This window comes from Pituophis catenifer, unplaced genomic scaffold (genome assembly GCF_029215685.1).
Source record: "Pituophis catenifer annectens isolate HBS135680 unplaced genomic scaffold, rPitCat1.0.hap2 SCAF_1, whole genome shotgun sequence".
Lineage (NCBI taxonomy): Eukaryota > Metazoa > Chordata > Lepidosauria > Squamata > Colubridae > Pituophis > Pituophis catenifer.
The window spans coordinates 147,292,311-147,320,260 of NW_027256881.1; the positions used below are offsets into that span (position 1 = coordinate 147,292,311).

Genomic DNA, 27,950 nt, shown 5'->3' on the forward strand with positions numbered 1-27,950 from the left:
ACACTTAAATATTTCACAACATGGTGGATTTTTATTTGAAATATTTCCAAAGCTTACCAGGTGATGCTTTTTGTTGAAACCTAAAGCGATGGTTCTAAATACTGCTAACGTTGGCTCATGTCTTAATCCTGGCACACCAAACATACGCATGCATCAAACAACTGTCTTTAGCTTAAAGAAATGGCATTTGTTGTTTGGGACGAGCAACTCGGCCACGTATACACAAACACTCGGAACAAGTGAGTGGCACCACAAAGTGAGTTGCGCTGGTGTTAACATTCTGGTGAAAAAAAGTTCACACTGCACAGTGTGGGGAAATTCTGTTCGGTACACTGGAGAATAATCCAAACTTGATTTTGTGCCCATATTGAGCTTAGGAAACCAGAGCCATTTATTCCAAAAAAAAATGCCCTGCAGAACTCAAAGAGGCTCTTTTGCTTTCGAGTAAACATTTTCAGTTGATGAAATGACATAAAATGTAATTTTGTGTTAAGACTGGGACAGTCCAACATGCCCAATGATAAAGTTCCAACAAGGTAGAAATAAATGGCAGATGCATTTGTTTCTCTCTCTCAAGCTCCATTTTCATTGGCAGAGGGTTGCAGGAGACCGTGGCAGCCAAAAATGGAGCTTGGGAGCCCGTTTTCGCTGGCAGAAGCAGCGCAGGCCAGTCCTTTGCTGTTTCCAGGGTAGCCCCATGGGCCAGATGTAAGTACCCCACAGGCCAAATCCGGCCCTCAGGCCTTGAGTTTGATACCCGTTTTAGACCTTTCCATTGTAAGGGATTTCTAACACTGGAAACCACCAACCACAGATAGTAATAAGGAGAGAAGGAAGAAGAGCCTAAAACTGCATTTGCTTTCCAAGGCCAGCGTTGTTCTTCTGACCTTGAGAAGCAAACTTCAGCCCCTTCTACAGCTCTGGGATCCTTCATGCCTGAGAAGACTGCCTAATGAACTATTTGAACAAAAGCACATGAATGAATTTGAACATAGTGAACAGAAAAGCAGTAGTAACAAAAAGCGTTACCAGTAATTTTCAGGGATACCAATAAAGTTGAGCACTGAACACCTCCATGATTCATTTGGAAAGAAATAGGAAATAATTTCCTATTCCTTTTTCCTGGGTTTCTTTCCAAGCTAGTTTATAACTGTGATCTCCCTTCTAAGCACTAAGCAGCTCTGACACTGTTTAGATCTTTCATATCGGGCAAAATTGGCTGGGCATAGCCACCTTCTATTTACAGGTAAACCATTATGCTGCAGCTACCCAAAAAAAATCCAACATAGTCCTAAACTGCATTAACAGAGATATAGAATCAAAGATTATGTGAAGTGTTAATACCACTTCATAATACCTTGACAAGATCACACTTGGAATATTGCATCCAGTTTTGGTCGCCATACTATAAAAAAGTTGTTGAGGTCTAGAAAGACTAGAGAGAAGAGCAATAAAGATGATTAGGGGGTTGGAGGCTGAAACGTATGAAGAACGATTGCAGGAATTTGATATGTCTAATTTAATGAAAATGATAGTGTTCTAATATCTAAGAGGATGCCACAAAGAAGTGGGGGTCAACCTATTCTCCAAAGCACCTGAGGGCAGGACAAGAAGCAGTGGATGAAGCTAATCAAGGAGAGAACAAACCTAGAACTAAGGAGAAATTTTCTGACAGAACAATTAATCAGTGGAACGACTTGCCTCCAGAAGTTGTGGGTGCTCCATCACTGGAAGTTTTTTAGAAGAGATTGGACAGCCAATTGTCTAAAATGGTATAGGGTCTCCTGTTTGAGCAGGGGGTTGAACTAGATCTCCAAAGTCCCTTCCAACTCTGTTATAGCTTAAATAATACATATGTTTGTATGTCAAGTATAAAACTAAAAAAAGAAGAAGCTATAGGTCAATCTTCCTTCTCCTACTACAATGCTAGAGAGCACATTTTTAGATCCAGAATCCTCTTTAGATCCAGACTCACTTCATTTGAGTGGGTTGCAGCGGACTAAGCCCTAAGATAAACCTGTATGGCACTCATATCATAAATATATGTCTTATCTTCCACTTCTATTATCCACTGGCTCCTCTGTTCCTTCTATCATCTATACTTCACTGCCAATGCCATCCAAGAAATACTCTCCTAGCCAAAAGTATAAGGTGAATGGAAGTTAAGGGTACAAATATTGTTAAAGCTGAGGGTAGAGCAGCTTGTTACTGTTTTTTTAACAATGCTGAGGGGCAGCAACAACATAAGAAAGCCAATGATAAGAACAGGGATATGCTTATTCTGTCCTATAGGACCACAGTATAGATTTCTTCAGATGACTGTTACCTGCAGAGCTGAGAATGACTTTCTTCTTTCTTTCTTTCCTTTCTCTTTCTCTTTCTTTCTCTTTCTCTTTCTCTTTCTTTCTGTCTCTCTCTCATACACACACACACACACACACACACACACACATGTCTTTATAAAATACATGACAAGCTAGGTCAAAGGTCTGATAAAGCAGAAAAGGAGAAGGTAGGTAGATAGAATGACCTCTATGTCTTTATATTTTTAGAGTGAAGCAAAAAGCAAAACTCAAGACCAGCGGAGAGAAAAAATATCTCTAGACTGTTGTGCTGTGATGATTTTCCCTTTGAGGGAATCTGTATATAAAGGAGTGTCAACATGTATGGCCTTCTCATCTGCTGTAGTTGTCAGCGTTATCATACCAAACATCCATCACTTCATTCTGTGTGGACCAGACATGAGAAAAACAATTTGGACAAACAATTTGTTTCCTATACTTCTTCACTGTTACTTATTTCAGATCCAGATTATTCTGTAGTTTCACATACCTACTGAATACATATCTACCCATGCACACTGTGTAGATAAAAATGGCGGGTTTTTTACCAGCAGCTACTGAAACAATCACATATAGATTCATATTGACAGAAAGTGAACAGTATAAATACTATCTGATCCAACAATTCCGTGTCATTTATCACAAATAAAAAATACACTCTCATAGATTAAAGGTTAGAGGGGAGAGGAATGAGCATTTGGGGGAGGGGAGGAATCTTTTCATTTTTCTTTTCAGTTCAACTGGAATTATATAATTTCAGTTTCCAGAACATATATTCACATGCACCCTGATCAAAATTTTTGCAGCTCCAAAAGAGAATGGGCTACAACTGATTAATTCACATAAATTTCAATCTACTCTCTTGTTTATTACAGGTGGTGGATCATATTGTCCCAGATCTTCTGATCTGGTTTCAAGAACTCTGCCATTCTCACCCGCCTCAAGTAATGATAACTATAACACGCAATAATCTTTTCTGATGCATTCTTGTCATCAAAATAAACACAAGGTTATAATTTGAACATTGTTGAGGATACTCTCTAGAAATCAAGTTGTCTTTATAGTGCAACCCAAAGTATCTTTGCTCAAAATGGGACTTACAGGGCTAACTCCAGTCCCATTGTGAAAGTCTACTTCAGACAGTGGAACAAATTGGGCAAATTGGAGCCCAGTCACTTTGTGACTCCCTGTTGGTGCAGTCATCTCACCACACTTAAAACAGAGGTCTTCTGCTCCAGCTGATTACTGTTCAAACATTGCCTCTGAAAGATCCTCCAGATAAGGGCACTGAGTGGGCTACAATTGATGCTGCTGTGGGCAGATGAGGCAGCCCTATAATATGTCATTTTGAGGATTCCCTCAATGACACATTCTGTCACATAATTCTGATGACCAGGAAATGTCTAGGGGAAGAGGAGTTAGGTGACCACCAGTGAAGGCATTTGCAGAAGTGGGAGAAAGGGGCTAGAAATGGATCCCTTGAGGCCACCCTTTGGGTCTTATTCTTAATTATGAAACATCACTGAAGCTTCACACAATCTTGTTTCCACTGAATCATGCTTGGGATTGCACTGCAAGGATAACTTGTATTTTGGTTACCATCTCAGTGCTATTCAGTGTTGTGACTCATTGTGTTATACCTGTGGTAGTGCAAATCACATGTGAACAACGTAATATTGGTTAATATTTTAAAATATACAATAAGCGGTGTCCTTTTGTGATGATCCTGTAATAAATAATGTTGAAATAACACTATTTCTAGGACAAGAGGTATGGAGTCCCATATCATGAGAATATAATTTAGTATCAGCAGACTGACTGGTTTGAATATGGCTTCATGAGAACTTATTTCAGAGTTAACTTACACAATCCTATGCTCATTTATGAGGAAGGTCCATGAATTTAGTGGGACTTGCCTTTCTGAGTAAACATGCATAGGATCAATCCAAAAGCTCTCCCTTCAGAAATGAAAAACAATATAAATTCATGTTCACAGTTACAATGAATGAGCCACAACAGGATATTAAACAAGACACCAGTCAATTAAGCAGAAAGCATTGATCATATATTCCATAATGATCCTTGGCCATGACACAGGGTATTTCAACAGACAAGTCACAATACCACACGCTGCACAGAATGTTCACTTTAGATCCCCTTCAGTTTCTCCTTGAATTGACTTTTTAATGCGGAGTAACATGGTTGTGAGCCATTGATCCAAGCGGGATATTGAATCAAATTCTTTAATCTAGTTAGAGGTAAATGATCAGGTGAGGTAGTGTCAGCACAGAATTCACGTTTTCTTTTCTTTTTATGCGATTTTAAGAACTTTGCCCAAGAGGAAAACTATAAATATACCACCATCGTTCAGTTACCCAAAATTAGAAGCAAGCAGAAAAGAATAACTGTGCATATTGCAAAACCATTTTCAACACCACCAACCCACTGATTTGAGCAGCTTTAAGAATCTGGGGTGAGAAAAACTGTCAAGTGAGTCAAGTTTTTCAGCTTCCTTTTTACCTCCCCCTTGGAAGAATAATTTCCTATTGAAGGAGGAGTGAGACTGCGTTACACCTGTTCTTATGACCATCTAGAATACAAAGCACCCAAGAAGAATAATGGGCTATTTGAGGAAGAACAGAGTTATTTCTCCTCTCAGCCACCAGCAGGCTGACAAATACCACTGCAGACTAACTGCACGCTTCCATATAAGGCTGTTTCCCTTTGAGGCTATAAGTGAATGATGCTTGATTCCTGGCAATCATTCACACACAATCCCAAGTTCTTCTCCCCATTCGACCCTAAATAGCCCAGAAATTAATAACTAGAGAGTATACATGTCCCACTGAGAAAAGATAGCGGAGTATTTTGACACAATGAATTTTCCATGAAATAAGGCAGCAATTGGAAATGGATCTCCCAACATGCCCGGCCCTACTTTAGCACTGATACCATTTATTTAATTGATTAAGAAATTTTAAATTTAATTTATTCAGAAAATTTAAATACCAAGGCAAAGTATGATGGTATCATCATCAAAATATTGCACATAATCCTCTCACTCCAAGTTCTACAAGTCAAATTGAGTTAGATTCAAATCAAATTAGCTCCCTTGAAATCAGTGAAACGAGTTAGTTATAATTTCAAAGCCAACTGCTTTCAGTGGAAACTAAATTTTACTGAGGGTGCATCTGATACCCATTTAACTAAGACCTGCTGAATTCCAACCAAATGTGCATCAGGTTGGACTGTAATTTGATGCCTCTGTTGCTTGATTGCAGCAGTTGCCTGGTTGTGGTTCAAAAATGCTCATGAGACAAAAAGTTAACATTTTTCTTATCTAAAACTCAGTTCAAATGTTTAATTAAAATAATAGATCTACTTACTGCTTCAGTGTATGCTTCGCAATTTTGTTCTTCATGAGCTTCCAGTAATTTCTAGCAAGACAATATAACAAGGTTACCAGCAAAAATGATCTTTTTACTACATTTTTTATGAAAGAACTCTATTTATATTCTTTAAAAGTAAAAAAAGACTATGCATTATCTGAAGAGACATTTTATAAAATATCTAATTATTGGGAGCCTTCAACTAGAAAAAACCATTCATATCCAATTCTTCCCCCCCCCCCAGTCCTATTCAGACTATTGAATCTGATATCTTGCTTAAAGTGCTTGCAGTTATTCCCACATATATATTCAGAGATTGTGACCTCATAATGTTATAGTTATAGGCAGTGGAATGGGGAAGGCCACCCTGTTCTGAGATTCTAGCTGACTGTAGATTTCATTGTGAGCAGAGAGAGAGCAAGATTCAGGCATGAAGGAAAGGCTCACAAAGTACCTTCATCACAATGAGGTCCCCACAGTAGATTTACAGATAAGCATTTACAGGTAAGATATGAGCAGCGCCAACCCAGACTTTTGAGAAAAGTATTCAAGAATTCTACTTGAGGACAATTCCACTACAGTATGCATTGATTCCATATCAATGAAAAAGGAAGAGGATGACGCTTGGAAGGAGAAGCTGCCCCAGCATGGAAATGGCAAGAAGGGAAACACATTATTATTATTGTTTTTCTATAAATACTTCTTCAGGTGCTCTCTTACTAGAGCAGGGATTATACAGTAGCCCAGTATATTAAAGTTCCTTTCATATAAGGAAAAGGAAATTAAACAAGAACAGAGTATAGCTTGGAAATTACAATAGACCAAAAGAGGTGAGGAACTTCAAATCATAGAATGGAAGAGTTGGAGAACACTTAATACAATCCTTGGCTCATTATGAGAATCCATAATTACAGCATCCTTGACAGATGGTCATCCAGCCTGTTTCATCCCTCAAAGGGAAGGTTCAACAGCTTTAAGACAGCCTCTAATTTATAAAGACCTTTCTAAAACATAGCATTCATAATTGAACACAATATTCAGGATGTATCTGACCAACCCCAGAATAGAGCAGGACAATTTATTTTTATTTTGACACTACTGTTGATACAGCCTAAGCTTGCTTTTTTTTTTAGCACTGATCTCACACCTTTGGTTCATGTTCAGCTTGTTACAAAGATACCTAGATATTTTTGACATGTTGTTCACTGCTATCTGTCAACTTCTCTATCTAGTATAGTCTCTTAACCTACATTCATGTCAACGAACACATAACATAGCCCTATGGTATGGTCTGTCTCTCTGCCTATCCATCCATCTAGCTATCTATATCTATCTATCATCTATTTATGTCTGTCTGTCTGTCTCTATCTACCTACCTACCAGTATCTATCTGTCTGTCTGTCTGTCTGTCTGTCTATCTTCATCATCATCTACTTTATCTCACTTTTAACTCTTAAATTGCACTTCTTCTAACTTCTGGAAAATGAATTGGAGAGCAAGATCAATGAGGCATTATTGGCATTTTCTTGTATTGGCTGTTAGCTTTGCATAAATATCCATATATTTGAGGATTCTAATAATTATGATGCCTTTCTTCTCCTAAGTATCTGTAAACTAATCCAGGAAGATATTTAGCAGATCTTCTGCAAGGATTGTCTATTAGTAATAACTCCCACCCTTCCTAACATCTTTGGTGCTTCCCACCCATGAGTTTTCACAAAAATACTCTTGACTGGACCCTCAACATGAATCTCAATATATATATGGGCACTGTTTTCACATATGCCACTTCTTCCCCTCTTCTGTCTGGCCTATTCCTTTTGAATAGTTTTATCCTTCAATCCATGCATTTCATTTACAAGTCTTTAGCAATGCTTCCTAAGTTATATTTGCCTTCCTGCATTCAAAATTTTAGTTCTTCCTGTTTCCCTATGCTATGCATTTATAGAACCACAAGGAATCCTTGGCGCACATGACTTGACTTTTCTGGAAGTTTTTTTAAGAAACATTTAAGACTGCCATTTGTTTGAATTGGTATAAGGTATAGGGCAGGGGTGAAATCCAGCAGGTTCTGACCGGTTCTGGAGAACCGGTAGCGGAATTTTTGAGCAGTTCAGAGAACCGGCAAGTACCACCTCTGGCTGGCCCCAGAGTGGGGTGGGAATGGGGATTTTGCAGTATTCTTCCCCCAGGAGTGGGGAGGGAATGGGGATTTTGCATACCTTTCTCCTGCCATGCCCACCAAGCCACAACCACAGAACCAGTAGTAAAAAAATTTGGATTTCACCACTGGTATAGGGTCCCCTGCTTGGGTGGCGGGGTTGGATTGAGGAACCTCCGACATTCCTCCCAACTCTGATACTGTGACCTGTTATTCTGTTATTCTTTCTATGATCATGTGAATCCAACCCATCAGGCCCAAATAAAGTTCTGAATGGTATAGGATCTCCTACCACAGGCAGAGGGTTAGACTAGAAGACCTCCAAGGTCCCTTCCAAACCCTTCTATTCTATGTTCTATATCCTGTCTTATTTTTATATGCTCATTATTAAGTGATTCTATCACTCCACCCTAACCACTCTTCCCAGTCCCAGCACTTCTAAACTGCAGCCCATCTCTAGTCAGAAGTCCCCTATTTCAGAAACGCAGTCCAGTGAATCCAGGTTGTTCATTTGAAGTATTCTTTCTTTGCTAGGAAAGAATGAAGCAAACACCAACTGTTCCTCCAACATAACTTTTCATAAATTAGTTCCTTGTAGTTTCTTCAAGCCTATGTAATGTATTCCCATGTGTATTACTAGGACGGGAAATTTGTTAGAGGAGCTAAAGAATCTTGGGAATCCTTCCATCATGTTCCAAAAGAAGAGCAGCTTCTTTATGTTTTATAAGATCTTTTAGTGAATGGTTCCATCCATTTGAAGAGTTCCAATGGAATAACGAGAGATGTTCTGCCTCCTGATTTGCAGGGATTTGAAATTATCCTGATGTCAGTCCTGGAGCCATTTTCCCCTGGCACCAGTGGTGAGTTTCAAATTTTTTTACTACCGGTTCTGAGGGTGTGGCTTGGTGGGTATGGCATGGCTTGGTGGGCATGGCAGGGGAAGGATACTCCATTCCCTCCCCAATCCAGGGGAAGGTTACTGCAAAATCCCCATTACCTCTTGATCAGCTGCGACTTGGGAGGCAGAGACTAGATGGGGGCGGGGCCAGTCAGAATTTTTACTACCGGTTCTCCGAACTACTCAAAATTTCCGCTACCGGTTCTCCAGAACTGGTCAGAACCTGCTGAAACCCACCTCTCCCTGGCACCTTCAGAGCTGCCACAGTCGGGTTTCCCCAGATGTGCCAATATGATGTGCCTAATAAATCTATACTTTGAGGAATATGCCTGCCTTGGGAGTTTTGATTCCGTTGGGTGTTACTTGGAACCCTGACACCTGAAACATATTTCACATAGCTAATGTTTAAATCAGACCACGAAATAACTTGTTACTTTCTAACATGTAAATTGAGATGGTCATTCTTCCTCTCTTTTCACAGTGTGACCATAACCCTCCATCACTGTTTAATATACATCAATTCTGTTTTCAACACAATAAAAAAGCATGCTGTTTCACTTACTTTCAATAATTTACATTCTCTTGAATCTGTGAATGCTGGGAACATTTCTTCATATTTCTCAAGAGCCAGCTGAAAAATAGTAACTGCATTTACTTCGCATCAAACAGGTGATCTCATAATAGAGGTTTTCTCAGAAAACTAGCCAACTCTGCCATGTCGAATAGACATTCAACAGCATGACATACACAGGTTATGCTCAAACGAAGTCAGATGTTCTGATGAATCTGAGTGGCTACATATGTGCCTTTCTGTAAAGTGACAAATTGGGATATTTTAGGATTACACTAAACCACATTTAACAGGAGAAAGCCTCCCAATATGTTTTTCAGAAATGAAACTGCATGACATGTTCTTCATCTGAGGAATAACAGGGAAGATAGTGTCAGCTACCCTAGGTGGACCGGATCAAATCCACAAGAAGGCTAAATTTATTTTTATTGAGAGTGGCTATAACAACAGAATTGTGCAGATCTGATTGTGCTGAATCTCCTCTTTCTTCTTATATTTCAGTGAATTAGGAAGGCATCCATCTGAGCTGCCTCTTAATACTATACAGTATATCTATTGTGGACTTAAAATATGTTTCACCCCGCATCACTTTGGTAAAAAAAAACTTTGCATATATCTCTGTCAAGGCCATCTTCCTTAATCCCTACAGAGAGATTGCTTAAACCTGTCCAATCCCACAATTAGTCCACTAAAAGTCACTCAAACTGCTTTTTTCTGCTCAGAAAAAATACTGTGAAGTCCGTATCTACAGTTTATGTTAAACATGAGGCTTCCAGCATATTCAATTGTTTTCAGCAAATATGGCCTTGCTGTCAATTCCAACATCTATTGTCTGAAATAATGAAAATGTGGAACATTGTTTTTGAATTAATTTGTTTTGTATTGAATTTGAAACTATGGGTCCATATTTGCAAATGACAACTCTTGATTCTAACAGGCACATAAAATTGTCAGCTAAATCATATGGCAAGTACTTGTGGCACTCCTATGTTTACACTGGAATGCACAGAAAGCTATTCAGTTTAGAAAGCAGAACTTCTGTGATGTTTCATGCAATAAGAGCAGGCATTATTGATAGTATGTAACTAATAAAATATTTTGTTTATTTTTGGGATACTATGGCATTCTGATCTCTATAATTGTAGTACATAAAAAAACCCTGCACTAACCTTCGCATTCAACTCGTCGACAATAAAGTGACATAAAGCTGCTTTAAAGAAATAGTCCTTTGCGCTGTGCTTAAGCAATGGATTATCCATTGTACTTGTACCAATCTAAGGAGATAAAAATTACATTTATAGTTGATAAAGTATGAAAAAGCAGAACATGGTTGAAAACAATATTTTAGTTCCTTGAGAATACCTGTTCTCATATTTGATATTTTCCACTACGTATTTTCCTACTACAAAAGGACCCGTTTTCCACAGTTCCCAAATGTCACATTGTTCCTTAATTGTAAGACCTGACATTGTAAATACTTATTTAATTTTATAACACATTTTCCCACAACAGGGATTTACACATATTGAACCTCATGCTCGTTATTGCTTGGCAAAAGCTCAACAAGCAAATAGATATCTTCAAGTGTTTCATCCTAGCCAGGAAATTCTTATCGCTTCATCACTTACATTCATACTAGATATTAAAGCAGTTTGTAAGGATAACTGGATTTTCAGATTTTAAAATAACTCCAGAAGGTTTTAAACATTGGAAATACTGCATAATAATAACTCCCATGATTTATTTCCTGCAAGAATCGTTTTCTTCTTTGGCTCCAATTACCCAAAGTAATAATTGTGCTTCAACTCTTAATGCTAGAAATCTTTTTTCCTGAATTATTATGCATATACATGTAATACAGGTCTTCTTTCCACATATACCTTGAAATGATGTATGTTGTAAACTGAAACTTCTCTGATGGTTTAAATTCGAAGAAAATCAGTCTAGTTGCTTCACTTTGCAAACTGCAGAAGGTTAGTGCTTTGGGTTCCCAGTGAACGTAGCCAACTGACCAGTTGAAAAAAATGATCCGCCCCCTGGAAGCTCCATTTTGGCTTTTCATGGGCTGGGGGAGGCCCAGGGAAGCCTGAGTGGAGGTTGAAGGGATGAATCTGCCCGCTGGAAGCTCCATTTCGGCCTGCAAAGGGCCAGGGGAGGCTCACGGAGGCCCAAACTGAGGGGAGGATTCACCCCTCGGAAGCTCCATTTCAGCCAGCAATGGGCCAGGCGAGGCCTGTGGAGGCCCAAATGGAGTATTGGAGGGGCCATGCAGCTGAGAAGATTCACAGAAGATTGCTTGCTAGATCTTCACAAGGTAAGTGATGCAGCGTGGCAGGTTGGGGTAGGGGGGGTAAAGCAATTGTGAGGAGCATGAAGAATTTCAGTGGGTCAGGGAGGCCTTGGGTGGTCTTAGGCAGATGGACTGTTCCCTCACTAGGTTCCCCCCCATGGCCTTCCCCACCCTGAAATACTTCATGTGCACTTAACGAGCCTTGCATTCGATTAGTGAATGTGTGGGCAAAAGGAGGGAGTGATCCTATTCAAAGTATGAGATCCACTCCCACAAATCCTCGGGTTATAAATGGAATGGGCAGGCTCCATACAAGGACTACCTGTAATTGATTTTAGTTATGAAGATGAAATTTCTTAAGAAATGTTTAGTGTCTTAAAATGAATGTTAAAGAGTTTTCCCTTTAAGCTTAAAGAATTTGAAAGATTATATAGATTTTTGTTAATATAAAGGTTGATAGTTTAGAAAGATTAATAGATGTAAGTAGAAATATATCTCATTTCCCACAACAGGGAAAAAAACCTTGATTTGGTTAAGAAGGCTATGTAAACTGCTTTAAACAAAGATATTTTATTTGGTCTTGTTTCTTTTTGGGATATCGCTTCTGGTTTTTATGCTTGAAATAGGAAAAAGTGAAATATAGAATTTAGTTTGAAGATTCAATAATTATATAGTTATAGAACTGGCTTGTAATAATTATAGCTATTTTAAAAAGTTGAGATCATGAATGTATTAGTATTATACTGTTTGGAAAGAGTCAGAAGTCAACATCTTTTGCAATAGTGGTGAATGCCTGTAGCTCAAGTGTAGGATGAGGATGACGGTTCGTTCTCCGAGCTTGTGGGTTGGTTTCCGAACGTTTTGTTACCAGGCTAGGTAACATCTTCAGTGGTGTTTATGGGATGACAGCATCAGTGTCCTGTTTAGAGGGGTTCAGGTGTGTCAAGTGAGGGTCTGTCTCACCTGTCACAAGACCTTCACTTGACACACACACACCTGAAGCCCTTATAAACAGAACATTGACACTGACATCCCCTAAGCTCTGCTGAAGATGTTATGTAGCCTGCTAACAAAACGTTCAGAAATCAACGCACAAGCTCGGAGAACAAACTTTTACCCTCATCAACATCTTTTTCTCTCTCTCTTTTTAAAAATTTTTATCCTGCACTCCCCCCCTTTTTAATCTTTATTTTCATTGTATTTTATGCTGTAACAATAAACTTTAATAAAACTTTCTTTTTTTAAAAAAGGTTACTGCTTTGATTAATTTGTATTCTGTGGCTCTGATTTACAGTTCTCCTTTAACAAACCAAATGGTAGTGTACTTACCTGTTCAAAAATTTCAGTTGCTTTCTGATATTGCTCCAACTGGGCAGCATATATAGCTACCTTCAGCAGACACTTGTTGGCAGAGCTACAAGCAAAAGGCATAATGAACTGAAGAGGACAGAAATACAGGTAAGAAAATCAAAACGTACCCCTGTCAGGTGGCACTCTGGCTAAAAGGATCTGACCTTATTTGAGTAAAGATTCATTTTGTTGATATTCATACAGAGCCATCTTCTGATATTTCTGTTCTCGCTAGCCAATTTTCAATTATCATGAGAATAACATTTCTGGACTCTGTATTTTAATATCACAATTGTCAAGCAAATAGAATGCTAAACCAAAAGTTGTTTTAGGATCTGAAAGTTTTTTTAAAGCGTAAGTAAGGGAATCATAAAATTTCATGTCAGTCACACAGGAAAAAACAACAACCCCAAAACAAACTAGAATGAATATAGATTTAGACAATCAGCACTAAGATTGTCTTTTATGGAAACTTACCTGTTAGATTCTTCCCCTTTATAATAGTCTGCAGATTGTTCATAGTGGGCGATGGCCTAAAAAGAATTCAACATATCCATTTTCAACATTATACTTTGACATTGTGGTAATAGATTAGACAGATTCAGGCCATTTCATTACTGTATTACTGTAGGGATTTACAACATTTTCACGGTATCGCCCAGCCATCGCTGGAGTGAGATAAAATCTGTCCACACCACTTTTATGATGTTAAGATGCTAACAGCATCCAAGTTTACAGATGGTAAATTCAAGATCAAAATGTTGTTTTTCAAAACAGATGGGAAACTTTTCACATACCATATTTTCCGCTCCACAAGACACACTTTTTTTCCTCCCAAAAGTGGGTGGAAATGTCTGTGCAACTTATGGAGCAAATATGGGCGACAGACAGCAGCGGCAAATGACGGCAGCAATCCCCGCCACTTGGAACAGCTGATTGGCAGTATTCCAGGAGGCTGATCCAACCACCAATCAGCTGCTTGGAGGCAAAGGCTCCAGTGTCCCCCGGGTGGAGGCAGCAGACACGGAGGAGGCAGGCTGTTTGCTGCAAGGATGCTAGCCAGATGAATACCAGATGGACGCTAGGAGTCAAAGGCAGATTTGTTTTTTTCTTGTTTTCCTCCTCTAAACCTAGGTGCGTCTTATGGTCAGGAGCATCTTATGGAGCGAAAAATATGGTATATACATATGAAATTATTCCTTTCCTGTTTCATTTACTATTTCGATAATTTCATTTACCATACATCCATACAGTGAGAGAACTGATGAGTTAAATCCATGAATTAAAAGTAAATGATCGTTAAATGACATTCTGCGATCACCAGAGTCTTTCATTTAGTGGAAGAAAACACACTTGGGCAGTAGCCATGAAACATGAAGTGATGGGCTTCCTCAATTCTTCCAAATTTAATGGCACCTCCTCAAAGTATGATTAGGAATTAAACCCAAACCCTTTCAGATAAACACATTGGCTTACCTTTTCAATGTCTACCAGCTCAGATTCATAAATCTCTGCAATAGTAATGTGATGCTTGGCAGCAATAGTAAATCGGCCCTGAGAAGAGAAAAATTTGGCCTGATGTGAAAGGGGGCAAGCAATGAATACAAACTGAATACAATTTGAGTTCATGACAACACCAATAGGAAAGGTTGTAAATTGGAATCCCAACCTAGCACTTCGGGTGTCTTACCATGTCTGTGTAAATATCGATGGCAGCATTTAAGCAGTTGATAGCCTCTGCATTGGATGCATTTGGAGGAAAACAATGAATACAATCAACTCAGGCATCCAAACGTAATCATTTTGTCAGTGCAAGAAAGTGGACGGTTTGTATCAGCACATTCAACAACTAGATTCTCAGCTATTTTTCTATACAACATCCGCTGAAGACAAACCTTCTTCATCTTTTCCTGCCAGCATTGCAGACTGCAGTTTTGTAGGATATTCATTCATTCATTCATTCCATTCCATTCCATTCCATTCATATATGATGAAGTCTCAAAGTCCACCAGGTGAAAACTGATGCAAAAACATACACCAAAGAATTGTATATTCAAAGCTCTGTTTTGAGTGCTGAAGAGGAATAAATGTCATAGTCTTTCTACACAAAAAAACAATCCTAATTATTCCTAACTCTCTTTATTTCAGTGACTTAGTTTTGGGCAACAGAAGGACACAAAACGTGGAGTGAGAAACCTTTGCTGCAAATCATAGAGAAGTCAGTAGTCAGATCCAGACCTACATGCTCTGTTCTTGCTCCTATACAGTAATGCCTTTAAGGAATTGATGCTGTGGTGTGATAGGTTTCTAGTTTCTAGAGTTTCTCTAGAAAGCAAGGTAGTCCTTAATGACCCATTGCTTAGCAACTGTTCAAAATTATGATGGACCTCCCAAAAGGTACTTACAAGCCAATTTCAAAGTTCGGGTGGCTGCACCACTACCACTCCCCCACACGTCGCATGAACACATTTTGGGTACTTGGAAACTGGCTCACCTGTATACAGCCACTTGCAGCGTCATGCGGTCAAAGGCTGCAATTTTCAACATTTTTTGCCAGCTTCCAGTGTTTACTTCTCAAAAGAAGGAAGAAGAAATGGCAAAATCCAGGGCAGAGTGAAAAGAGGGATCAACCTAGAATCCCTATATAGGCACAAAGTCCCTTTGAATGCCATTGTCCCTTATCTGACAGGTAGTTGAGGTGCTGACAGTTAGTTGAGAAGATGCATGTGCATAGGCTTTTAGTAATAAATCAGCTTAATTGAAGTTTCACGTGTGGTCCTGGTCTTTTGCACCTGAGTTACCCGCTTAATGACCGCAATCACTTATGACCATAATTCAGTCTCCGTTATGGTCGTTAAGTCGAGGACTACCTGTAGGTCATTGGAAAGGACTGCTTGGTAAACTCAAAGGGACCTGAGATCTCCATTCCCATGACTGGAGACACCTGCAGGAATTTGACACCTGTCTTCCAGTCTTTGGGTCTTTCCATCAGAATTTCTGTGTTTTAAAAAAAGAAAGTCTTCTCTTTAAATTGAAAATATGTGTGTATGGCTCTTCTTGAATCACACGCAGAAGGTTTAGCATGTGATAATTCATTAATTGTGATTTTGTCTGTTTCTATTGTGTTCCGAGTTCTTTTCCAGATCTTTTTGAATGGCATCAAGTTTTATTGTTTTTGTTATTCTATAACTGTGAGCTTGCCCCATTCCATATTCAGAACAAGGAGAAAACAGATACTGTACAGTGAAACATAACCATCATGTGTAAATCCAGTTTAGATTAGAACTTTAATGTAAGTAAGAGACATGTACATTAAGTAGTATTGTCCAACCTGTTGCCTTCTGTTTTACCACTACAGCTCTTGAAATTCCAATGCAATGAAAGCCCAAAAGCCCAGTATACCACAAGTGAGTTATGACCTTAATGGAGTCTGCCCATAATAGTTGTAACTCGTGACGATGGTAAAACTGATTTTATGACCCTTTTTGTAGTGATCATTAAATGAACACCACGTTCAAATGAACACAGCAGATCAATGGTTCCACTGCTGAAATGCTGATTTTCAGCAAAGACCTCATAAAACGCAGTCATGTGACTGCAGGACACTGCAAATGGCTCTAAATGTGCCTGGTTACCAAGTGACCAAAGTGTGGTCACATGACTATGGGAGGGGGGAATGATCATCATGAATTCATAAGTACTTCCCCTGCTGGATCTATTAGAACTTCAAACAGTCACTAAGCGACCAATCGTATGTCAAGGACTACCGGTATTCCGTTGAAGTATGCATAATAATGTTATGTCCAAATTAATGTATGTGTGTGTACACACACACACACACACACACACACACACACACACACACATACACACACACACAATATTATATCTCATTAATCTCCTACTTCCTCCTAATTTTCTATCATAATCTTTTTAATCCTATAATTTACACTTTTAATTCCTCATGAACTGGCAGGACAAAGTTAATGATCAGCAACATATTTAGGTGTACATTAGCCAAACAGATTTAGTTGGGGTGGGGGGGGGAACCACAAAAGCATTTTTCTTAATCATATTCAAGAGGAAAGAAAATTGGGAAGACATATACTACATTATACATATATCTACACTCACACCATTATCCATCATGGCAAATGAACAACTTCATATAATGTGAATATAATGTGAATCAGTATTGATACAGCACTCCATTGATCTCAAAGCTCTTTAGATGCTTTCAGGATTATTTATGTTGATCTGAACAATAGAGAGTTTGTTGTTTTTGTCTGGAACTTTATTTCTTTTAGCACATCCTTATAATCAGAGATGTTCCTATCTATCTTATCAAGAAGAAACATCACAAGGAGGCCACTCTGCCCCCAGTACACCTTACCTTGAGGATCTGCCTTTTTGTAAGCGTTCCCTGCGTCAACGAAACAGGTGGCTGAATCGTGTTTACTCTGCAACTGCATGTGGAGTTTTGCTGCCTGACAAAAGGCATTCCCTGCAGCTGAAAGAGAAACAGGGAGCATTTTAACATCAAAAGTAGACATCTGAACCAGAAACAAGCACTTCTCCCAATTCTCTCTCAAAAAAGAATTTAAGGAACTGTAACTGAAAATCTACCAGGGGATTCCTTCATTGGAGTGTTGCTTCTTTTGACAAAGATAAGGAGCCTTGCATTATTTCCACGTTTCCCTACCTGCTTTAGCCACACGGCTGTTCAATTCAGCCAGAGTGCTTTAAATCCTCTCTCTTGAGATGATCAGTTTCTCTAACTAAATGGAAGGGAAATCAGAGGCATTGGGTTTGTTCAGTCTTTTCTTTTCAGCCAGAATTTTAAGTGGATGAAAAGTAAGTTGTGGTTTGGCTACATGGAGATTCCATTATTTAGATCAGTGGTTCTAAACTTTTATGAATTAATGGCTTAATATTGAATAGAGCAGTAGTTTCTGTAGCACATTAGAAACAGAATGGAATAGGAATAGGAATAGGAATAGGAATAGGGAATAGAATAGAATAGAATAGAATAGAATAGAATAGAATAGAATAGAATAGAATAGAATAGAATAGAATAGAATAGAATAGAATAGAATAGAATAGAATAGCATAGAATTCTTTATTGGACACACAGGGAATTTGTCTTCGATGCATAAGCTCTCAGTGTACATAAAAGCTATGTGATAAATCATGATCATAGTCATCATAAAAATACACTAATCATAAATCATAAGATACAACACTTAGTGTTGTATCTTATGATTTATGATTTATAATTATGATTTCAAAATTATTAATACATATTTTTAAACATGTAAGGCAGGGATCCCCAACCCACGGCATGCCAACAACTGGACTGTGCAAACAAGCGAAGCCCCATCCGCACACAAAACCACATCCGGTCCATGGAAAATACTTTCTCCAAGGAACCGCTCTCTGCTGCCCAAAGGTTTGGGAGCCACTGATGTAAGACATGGTTCACAAGCTAAACTTTTTAAAATCCAGCATTGTATTGAATATGCGGATAGTGCAGAATACATATAAGCCCCCAAAATAGAAAAAAGTAAGATCTTTTTTTCTTGTGGCACACTACAAACAAATCCATGGCCTATCTTTGTGCTGTGGTGTGCTAGTTGAGAATCACTAATTTAGATAAAACAGTGACTTCTATTGTTAGGGGCCACGTTAATTATCCTATAGCAAACCTTCAGAAATATATTAGTAGTTCATAAAGACAACCCAAAAGAGAACTGTTCAATGAAATTAACAGTTGTGCAACCAATTTTCCTATACATTTACTTAAAACAAATTAATGGCGAAAATATCACTCCTCAATTTGTATACCACGGAGTTGAAAATACAGTATGCATAATAATTTCTGAGGAGGCATGAATCACTATTTCATTTTGGAGGGAAAGGGACTGGGTTATCAATGAAGAACAGAGAAAGGCAATTTACTGTATGCAGAGATGGATGGGTTTTAAAGTTCAACGCTAGTGAGTCACAACTTGAAATATCAGATAAAGCAGCTAAATCCCCAGCTTGTGATCACTTCTATATGCAATTAAGGCATGTTATTTCAGGACAATGATTTTGGATTAATCCCTTCGGCTATTGCAACTGTATCTGAATTTTCTACAGGAAGACTGAGGGACTTATAACCCAATCCTCAGTAGCTCTAATCAGCATGGCCATTCTTGAAGGGTATTGAGAACTGAAGTCAAACAATATCTGAAGGATTGCAGTACCCTCCACCCCTGTTGTAGTGTCCTTTATATTTATAAAGAAGATAAAAATGTCTATATATACCACTCCAGTTTTTGGCTATCTTGAACATATTTGCAGCTCTTGTGTACATTTCACATGCTTCTTCAAGCTTTGAATTTCCTCTAGGAGAAACAAAAGGAGACACAGAAGTAGTAGATACTGTTGCATTATGAAACAGCCAAATATGAAACATATTCAAAGAATACAAAGAAAAGTTGACAGAATAAACAATAGAGAAACCAGTTCCCCATAAATAGTGCCTATTGCAAGCAAACAATCATTGGTTTTGTTAATGCATCGGAAGCTGAATTGTGCATAGTGAATACCCGAGAAACCAGAGACCTTTGACTCTTTACTAATACTCCCTCCTGACACAATCATGCTTTTTTTGTTTCACATACACATACATGTTACTTCAACGGATCCAATCACAGCAGCATGCAGAAAACTGGATTGAGGAGCCACTCTAGAAGAGAATCTGGGATTGTTACCACTTCAGTACTAACAAAATAGAGCCAGATCAATACCGTGTTTCCCTGAAAATAAGACCCTGTCTTATATTTTTTTGAACCCTGAAATAAGCGCTTGGTCTTATTGCCATGCGCTCAAAAGCTCAATTGGGTTTATTATCAGGGGATGTCTTATTTTGGGGGAAACAGGGTATTAGGTCTAAGAAGTCGAACTAGAAAGGGGGAGAGTTAGGTTGAAATCCCCACTCAACAGAGCTTCTGGATAATATTGGGCCAGCCATTTTCTCTGTCCAACCTACTTCATACAGTTGCTGCTATAAGTATAAAATGGGATGTAAATAAATACATAAGTACTGGGCAAGATGCAGTGTTCCCAGAAAGAGAAAAATGAGAGTCATCATTACATAGTTGCTATTAAAGAGAGCTTTAATGTTATAGTAGCCTCTTTCCAAGGGAACGTAAAGATACTAAGAAAGTCCATAAAGCTAAATTGGTCATTTATACTAAGTGAGAAGCTGATCTATTTATAGATGAGATTGTTCGGAACGTGATTATACAATTTAAAAAAATCACTGGAATTATTTAACAAACACAAAGAATGAAGTTTATCCTAACTTTGGGGTTCGGGGGCAATATTCCTATTAGCTTGCCAATCTGGAAATTAAAAAAAATAAACATCTACTGCATTATACAGGTAGTCCTCAACTTATAACCACAATTCAGCCTAAAATTTCAGCAAGACATTGGTTAAGTGAGTTTTGCTCCATTTTACAACCTTTGTTGCCAGAGTGGTTAAGTGAATCACTGCAGTGGTTAATAACATGGTTGTAAAATGAATCAGGCTTCCCCACTGACTTTGCTTGTCAGAAGGCTGCAAAAGGTGATTACATGACCTCATAAACACACGGCAGTTGCCAAGCATCTGAATTTTGATTATGTGACCACAGGGATGCTGCAATGGACATAAGTATGAAAACGGTTATAAGTCACTTTTTCAGCGCTGTTGTAACTTCAAATGGCCACTAAACAAATGGTTGTAAATCAAGGACTATCTGTACTAATAAGTGTACCTGCACACAGTTCTAATTTTATTCCATAAGTATACAATGAGGGGGAAAGGTTTATAGCAGATAAACAAGTATTTTCTCAGTCACAAATTTTGGTGAGAGAATCTGTGTTTCAGGAGATGAGAAGGAATGGATGGGATATGATGATTACACAGAGTTAATGGGCCACCTTATAGTATACGCATGGGATATGATACGGTGGTAGGGAAGCTACAGCTTGCTTGCTTGCTTGATGTTTTCCACAGGGCCCTTAAGATCCAGTTCTTATTCCAGCTGTTGGGCTATGGTGGTTGAAGTCCCCTTATGGATGTATAATATGTTTATGGTATTAACTGGATTGGCCAGCTTTTTATTGTTATATGCACTCTTTTTATTGTATTTTTGTGTGATGGTATTCAGGAATGACCTTGGGAGATAGGGGGAAAAACTGCAGCCTAGACAACCATCAAACAAAAAGTATTTCAGCCCATAGAAGGAGGCAAGGAAAACACCTCAGAAGGGACCCTCCCCCGTTTTCTGAAAAGTAAAAAGCAAAGAAGGGAAGAGGTTCTTTCAGACATGATTCTCTTACTATAATCTTACAACCAATTTAGTGTTAATACAGATAATCCTTGATTTACAACCAGAATGGAGCCTGTAATTTACATCATAATTCATGACTGTTATAAGTCACCACACCCACATGACCAATCTTATTTTACAACACTGGTTTTTTGCAAGAGTCATAAAGCGAGCCAATGTCATGTGACCACGGAATGCGGCCACCGGCCGTAAGAGTGAGTTGGTTGCCAAGGCACCTGAAATGCAGTCATGTGATGATGAGGTGTGTTTGTGCGTGCCACCATCAGAAAACATGAAGTACCTTTGGGGGGGGGGAGGGTTTCATCATAACTTCAAATGGTTGCTAAGCGACCGTTAAGCAAGAACTATCTGTACTCAAAGTTGATGCTGGACTTGTCTTGTTCTGGACTTCCTTGAAGGGCTGACCATTTCTTGTTTTGTTTTTATGCTGTGAGCTACCCAGAGTCGATTAAAGTTAGGTGCTACCTATGATGAATTGTATACTTTTTAATTAAAGATAAGTTATATTCTGGCTCAGAACGGTAGGAAACCATGATGTTGATTTTCAGCAATAATTTTACCAATCTTCAGTGGTGCTGTTACAGGGAAGCATAAAAAGAGATGAAAGTCTTCATGTGGCTGTATATGATGGGAAATAGGAATAACCTTGAGGAACAGGAGGAAGAGCGGAGGCTTCCCAGGGCGTGGCAAAGGTATGTGGTTCTGGGCAGGGGTGGGTTCTACTTACCTTTACTACCGGTTCGCAGCGGGGCCGTGCGCGCTCACTACGCTCACGCTTTTCTGCGCAAGCGCAGAAGCTTCTGCACATGCGCAGAAGCATTTTGATGATGTCGGGGTCGGTGGGCAGAGCCTCCCGCTGGTTTTACTACCGGTTCTATAGAACCGGTGCAAACTGGGGGCAACCCACCACTGGTTCTGGGGCTGCTTGCCGCCCCACAAGACTGGATGCAGGGGAGTCAAAAAGACCTATGGGGGGAAATAGGCAGATGGCGGGATTTGAAGCACTCTGCAGTTTAAGTGCAGATGGCCTGCCAAAAGCCTAAATTTTGATCATGTGACCAGGGGGTCACTGCAACAGCCATAACTTTGGGCTCAGGTTGTAAATTCATTTCTTTCAGTATTGCCATAACTTTGAAAGATCGTTGAAGAAACGGTCATAATTTGAGGACTACCAATACACGTACGTCTTGTATTGTTCTCATTTTGTTAAAATAATAAACATAAAACTGATTACTCTTCCTGATCATTTTTTTACAAGTAGTTTTATTGCTTTTTAAAGTGCAAGTGAACCTTATTTCATTGTCAACCCTTTTTAATTTCACACTTAAGTTTTTAGTTTGTGGGTTTTTCACAGTTGGATGTTATCAGTGGGAAAACAAACTAGAATTTCTGCATTTAAATAAATGCATACCTAATTAAAAGTAAACATTTGAAAAGAGAAGTTTGACAGAACTAAATCTGTGTTATGGTTATTGTAAGAGAAAACCTAGCTCCACTTGCTAGTTTACATGTAGAAGTAACTTCTGTTAGAAATTTGTAATGATTGATTGATCCTTTACTGTTTTCGCAGAATCATAAGAAGATTCCTAAAAACTGCATGTTCTTTTAAACTATGAACTAATAATATTATTAGTAAAATATACCTTAAAACTACCAGAGTCCCTACCAGAGCGTTTTGTTTTTTTTTTTAAAAGAGAACATTGTATTTTTGGTTACATTTCCTAATCAAAAGGCCATAACAATTTGCCTATGGCTTATTTTAAGAATCCAAAATTCCTTCTGCCTGTCATTCACACTCAGCCTGCAGAGTATGACTTGCTGATATTCAACCCGGAGGTCCCCAGATATGCTAAGCAAAAGCATTGCAAATCAAAGACAGCACAGTAATTCTCATTTTCCTGATTTAAAACTAGTGCCACATTTAATCCTAACCAAGGCCAAAATAAGCTATTTTCTGCTGCTTGTCAAAGGTAAAAAGTACTTCCATGTCAGTTCATTTCATGCCTAAGACTGGCCAGAAGTAGACTTAAGGCAGGTGGGCATATGATACCTTGAATTTAAACTTTACTACAGCCATTTACAGCACAGAATAATAAGAGCATAGAATATATGGAAATAATACATTGTAATAAAAAGAAGAAGACATAGAAAGCAGTTATAAGATAGCAAAGACTGCCTCAATTGATATTACAGAGGAGGAGGAGGAGGAGGAGGAGGAGGAGGAGGAGGAGGAGGAGGAGTCAAGACATATTATCAGCAAACCAGGCCAAAATAGAAATATTTAGGTAAATAGCTATAGTTTTATTCCTACCTAAATGAATAAAGTATGGATAAATCTAACACTATTATAAAGTTATCCTATGTGTAAAATATATGAGGCAGTGCATAAAGCATGTAAGTATTAGTATGTGCTAACAGCTCCAACGCAAATTGCCTTTCTACGTATTGGAGCAACTCCTACCAACTTATCTTGACACCAGCAATGACAAAAATCACAAAGAAAATTGCTAGAATCAACCCATAAACCCATTTAAACTGAGCTGAAAAGGTTGGGGAACAAATGGGGATGGGCTGCTTCCTACTTCCTGATGTGAGCAGCTCCTAGCCTTTACACAAAACAGATATAAGATATTGAAAGATCTGGGCTCAGCAGTTTTAAGTAAAGGGAAGAATGGCAAGTTCCAGACTTGGAGAAAGGAGGTTAAATTCCTGAAGAGCTTTACATGCCGTCCCTCTCTCCCTAAGTGCCTCTCCAAAATACTATAGCACAGCAGTCTACTAACTGTAGTAAAAAAATATTCATGTGTTGGGAGCGATATAAAACCAAATCTCAAGACAAGTTGTTAAAGAACTTGCAATTTGGAAATGCAAGAAGGATGGACTACATCAAAGTTTACAGATAGCAGCACCTGGTTATCATTGTCAATTCATTTCCAGGGTGAAAGATAGAAAGAGAATAACAGAGACCAATCTCTGATGAGTATTTTCTTCAGAGTTACAGCAATTCCTGTCAATTGCAGCAACAGTGCTTACTCGCACCACCCCCGGAATCACAAAATACCAACATTTGTTTTCTCTGCATATATATGAATCAACTGGTGCCATAATTTTTCCCTATTTTTTTTTTCAGTATAACAAGCAGAAACAGTTGCACTGAAAATGGGAACATTATGTATGAGGAACAGAGATGCTGTCCCAATCCAGCAGTCTCCCCATCTGTATATTTTTTAAGATAGAAAGAAAACACTGAGATACAGGTACATAATTGGGCTCAGTACTATAATTTATGTGCTATTTATCTAGCACTAACTATTTATCTAGCACAAATCCCTTTAAAAAAGACAGAATTAAAAGTTATCAGGCACCAGATAATCAATCAACTAATAATCTGAAAATAAATCCTGAAATTTTCTATGTATAGAATAGAAAGCAGATGTGGAAAGCGTTCAGTTTGAATTAAAAATTCTCATCCAAATTCTCATTGCAACAACTAAAATGATATATAAGCAAAATTATTATGCCAATTTAGACCTTAAGTGGGATTTGACTAAAAGCTTTCCCTTCAGTACCAGAAAAAGGAAGAGCCCTAATTATTAATGCACATAATTTGGGCTACAATTTGGAATAGCAATCAAGACATGGACTGTACAGTCTGAATACAGTAGGTTATCTCAGTTGCTATTTATGAGAACTGTTCCAATAGACAAGCTGGGGCAGGTGGGTAAAAAAAGAGAAAACATACATGATTTCTCCTTTTCTTCTTTTTCCCTATTTAGAGGCTGTTTTACCCTTGGCCTCTTACATGTAGTCTTCAACTTACAACAGTTCATTTAGTGACCATTCAAAGTTACAAAAGCACTGCAAAAAGTGACTTATGACCATTTTTCAAACTTACGACCTTTGCAGCATCCCCATGATCAAGTGATCAATATTCAGATGCCTGGCAACTGGTTCATATTTATGACCGCTGGGGTGTCCCAAGGTCATAGGATCCCCTTCTGACAAGTAAGGTCAATAGGCAAGCCAGTTTCACTTAACAACCAGTTACTAACTGCAGTGATTCACTTAATAATTGTGGCAAGAGAGGTCATAAAATGGGGCAAAACTCACTTAACAAATGTCTCACTTAACAACAGAAATTTTGGGCTCAATTGTGGTCGTAAGTTGAGGACTACCTGTATTTAATAGTTTTGTAATTTTCGTTTTGACGTTCATCTTCCCTTGGTGGCATGCAAAACACTAAGGGAACTGAAGAACAGTAGTAGTATAGCAATGCTAAGAGTAAACAGCAAAACAACAGCAAAAATGGTTAAGTGAGACATTTGTTAAGTGGGCTTTGCCCCATTTTATGACTTTTCTTGCCACAGTTGTTATGCAAATCACTGCAGTTGTTAAGTTCGTAACCAGTTGTTAAGTGAATCAGGCTTTCCCATTGACTTTGCTTGTCAAAAGGTGGCAAGAGGGGATCACATGACCCCAGGTCATAAATACGAACCAACCGATTGCCAAGCATCTGAATTCCGGTCCCACGACCATGGGGCTGCTGCATAGGTTGTTAACAATGAAAAAAAAAAAAAAAACGGTCATAAATCACATTCATCACCATTGCAACTTTGAACAGTCACTAAATGAACCATCGTAAGTGGAGGACTACCTGTATTACTAAGCTTACCTCCGCTGACTTCCGCTAACTCTCCATGCCTTTGACCACAAGTCCACAAGAAACTAGGCTGCATTAAAATCCCAATTATAATTTCACCAGAGTCCTTGTTCTCATTCTGTAGCCCTCTCAAATGTGCCCTGTCACTTCGCAGACTTCCTGCAACCCGCCGCCTTCAGACCTCCTGCAGCCACCCTTCACAGGTGGCAACGTCAGATTAAGGGCCGCTGGGGAGGGGGGAAAAAACCCCTTTTATTTACAACCCTTGAGGGTATGTAGAATTAACTCCAAATTTCTTTTTTCCACTCTCAGGCCTAATTGACTCGGGTTCACCCCTTCCTTGGTGCCGCTCAGAGCCAAAGGGTGAGCCCCTATTCCAGCAGGGACGCCCTTTTTTTCCCCTATAAACCACCCCGCAATTCTCCCTTCGCCCGGGCTACCGGGGCCTTAACACAACTCTGTGTGTGACGTGTGTGTGTGTGTTGATGGTGGGGAGATCAGCACAAGGATGCTGACGCGGAGGGCGCCCGGATCAGAAGACCCAGAGCTGTGTGGAGGTAGCGGCCGAAGAAGGTCTCCTCTAGGGCCGAGGATAGCTGTGCTTTGCTCCCTCCCTCTCTCCCTCCCTGCCTGCCTCTCTTTTCCCGCTGGCTGGCTCACCCGAAGAACCCCCGGAGGAAAGACTGGGAGGATTTGATCCGCTTCTCGGCCTCGGCCATGAGATGCATGGCCTCCCGCTCCTTGTTGCCCGCAGTTGAGGCGTCCATCTCGGCGGCGCGCAGGGAGGAGGAGGAGGAGGAAAGACGGCAGTCGCCTGCGATGCTCTGATTTCTGGCGAGGGCGGCGTTGGAGGGTGGGGGGGAGAGGGAGGCAAGGAGATGAGAGCGGAGATCCGCCTTTTCCTCCCGCTCCGCCTCCTTCCTCGCCTCCCGCCTCTGGCGGCGCCCCCCGTTTGCCGCCCCCCCCTTCCACTATAACACCCGCCCCCCCTCAAGGAATAATCTGAGCAACCTGATAATGGATTTACCTTTATGACGTCATGAAGTTCTCTCCCCACAGGCAACACGGCTGGAGCCCCCCCCCCTCAGAACTATAACTCCTCGTTTGGCCGGGTATGTGTGTGGGGGGGGGGGGTGGGGGGGGGAAGACACAGAGACCTCTGCCTTTTCTGTAGCTTTTCCCCATGCCATATAGAAAAATGTGCCTCCCGAAATACAGAATACCCCGAACCTCCTTGCCTTTCTTAAGCGACAGGAAAAAAATACAGGTTAACAACATTTCGTTTAGTGACCGTTCAAAGTTACACCGTCGCTGAAGTGACTTCTGATCATTTTTTCACACGACCCGTTTATGTAGCATCCCCGTGATCTTGGGATCAAAATTCAGACGCTTGGCAAGTGGGTTCATACTTAACGACTGTTGCTGTGTCCCGCGGTCATGCGGGCTCGCCTTTTGCGACCTTTTGACAAGCAAAATCAACGGGGAAGCCAGATTCACTGAACAACCGGGTTACTAATTTTATCAACTGCAGTGATTCGCTTAACAACTGTGGCAAGAAAGGGCAAAACTCACTTAACAAATGCCTCACTTAACAACAAATTTTGGGTTCAGTTGTGGTTGTTAGTCAAAGATTACCTGTAAAAACAATGTAAAAACAATGGATGGAAACTAATCAAGGAGAGAAGCAACTTAGAACTAAGGAGAAATTTCCTAACAGTGAGAAGAATTAATCAGTGGAATAACTTACTTTCAGAAGTTGTTCGTGCTCCATCACAAGCTTTTCAAAAAGAGATTGGATAGCCATTTGTCCGAAATGGTATAGTCTTCTGCTTAAGCAGGGGGTTGGACTAGAAGACCTTTAAAGTCCCTTCCCACTCTATTATTCTGTATTCTGTCCCATCAA

General features: G+C 39.5%; 1 protein-coding gene across 1 annotated transcript; it reads right to left on the reverse strand.

The window, feature by feature from the left end:
- Window positions 1-4,433: 4,433 nt before the first annotated feature.
- NAPB (NSF attachment protein beta) lies at window positions 4,434-26,814 on the reverse strand. The gene is made up of 11 exons (XM_070956224.1): window positions 26,708-26,814; window positions 19,311-19,390; window positions 17,395-17,511; window positions 14,692-14,738; window positions 14,478-14,555; window positions 13,479-13,534; window positions 12,981-13,065; window positions 10,531-10,635; window positions 9,353-9,421; window positions 5,729-5,779; window positions 4,434-4,590 (listed from the first exon to the last, which is right to left on the reverse strand). Exons 1-11 carry the CDS (start codon window positions 26,812-26,814, stop codon window positions 4,486-4,488), a joined length of 900 nt encoding a protein of 299 aa, XP_070812325.1. The 3' UTR covers window positions 4,434-4,485.
- Between the last annotated feature and the right edge of the window lie 1,136 nt (window positions 26,815-27,950).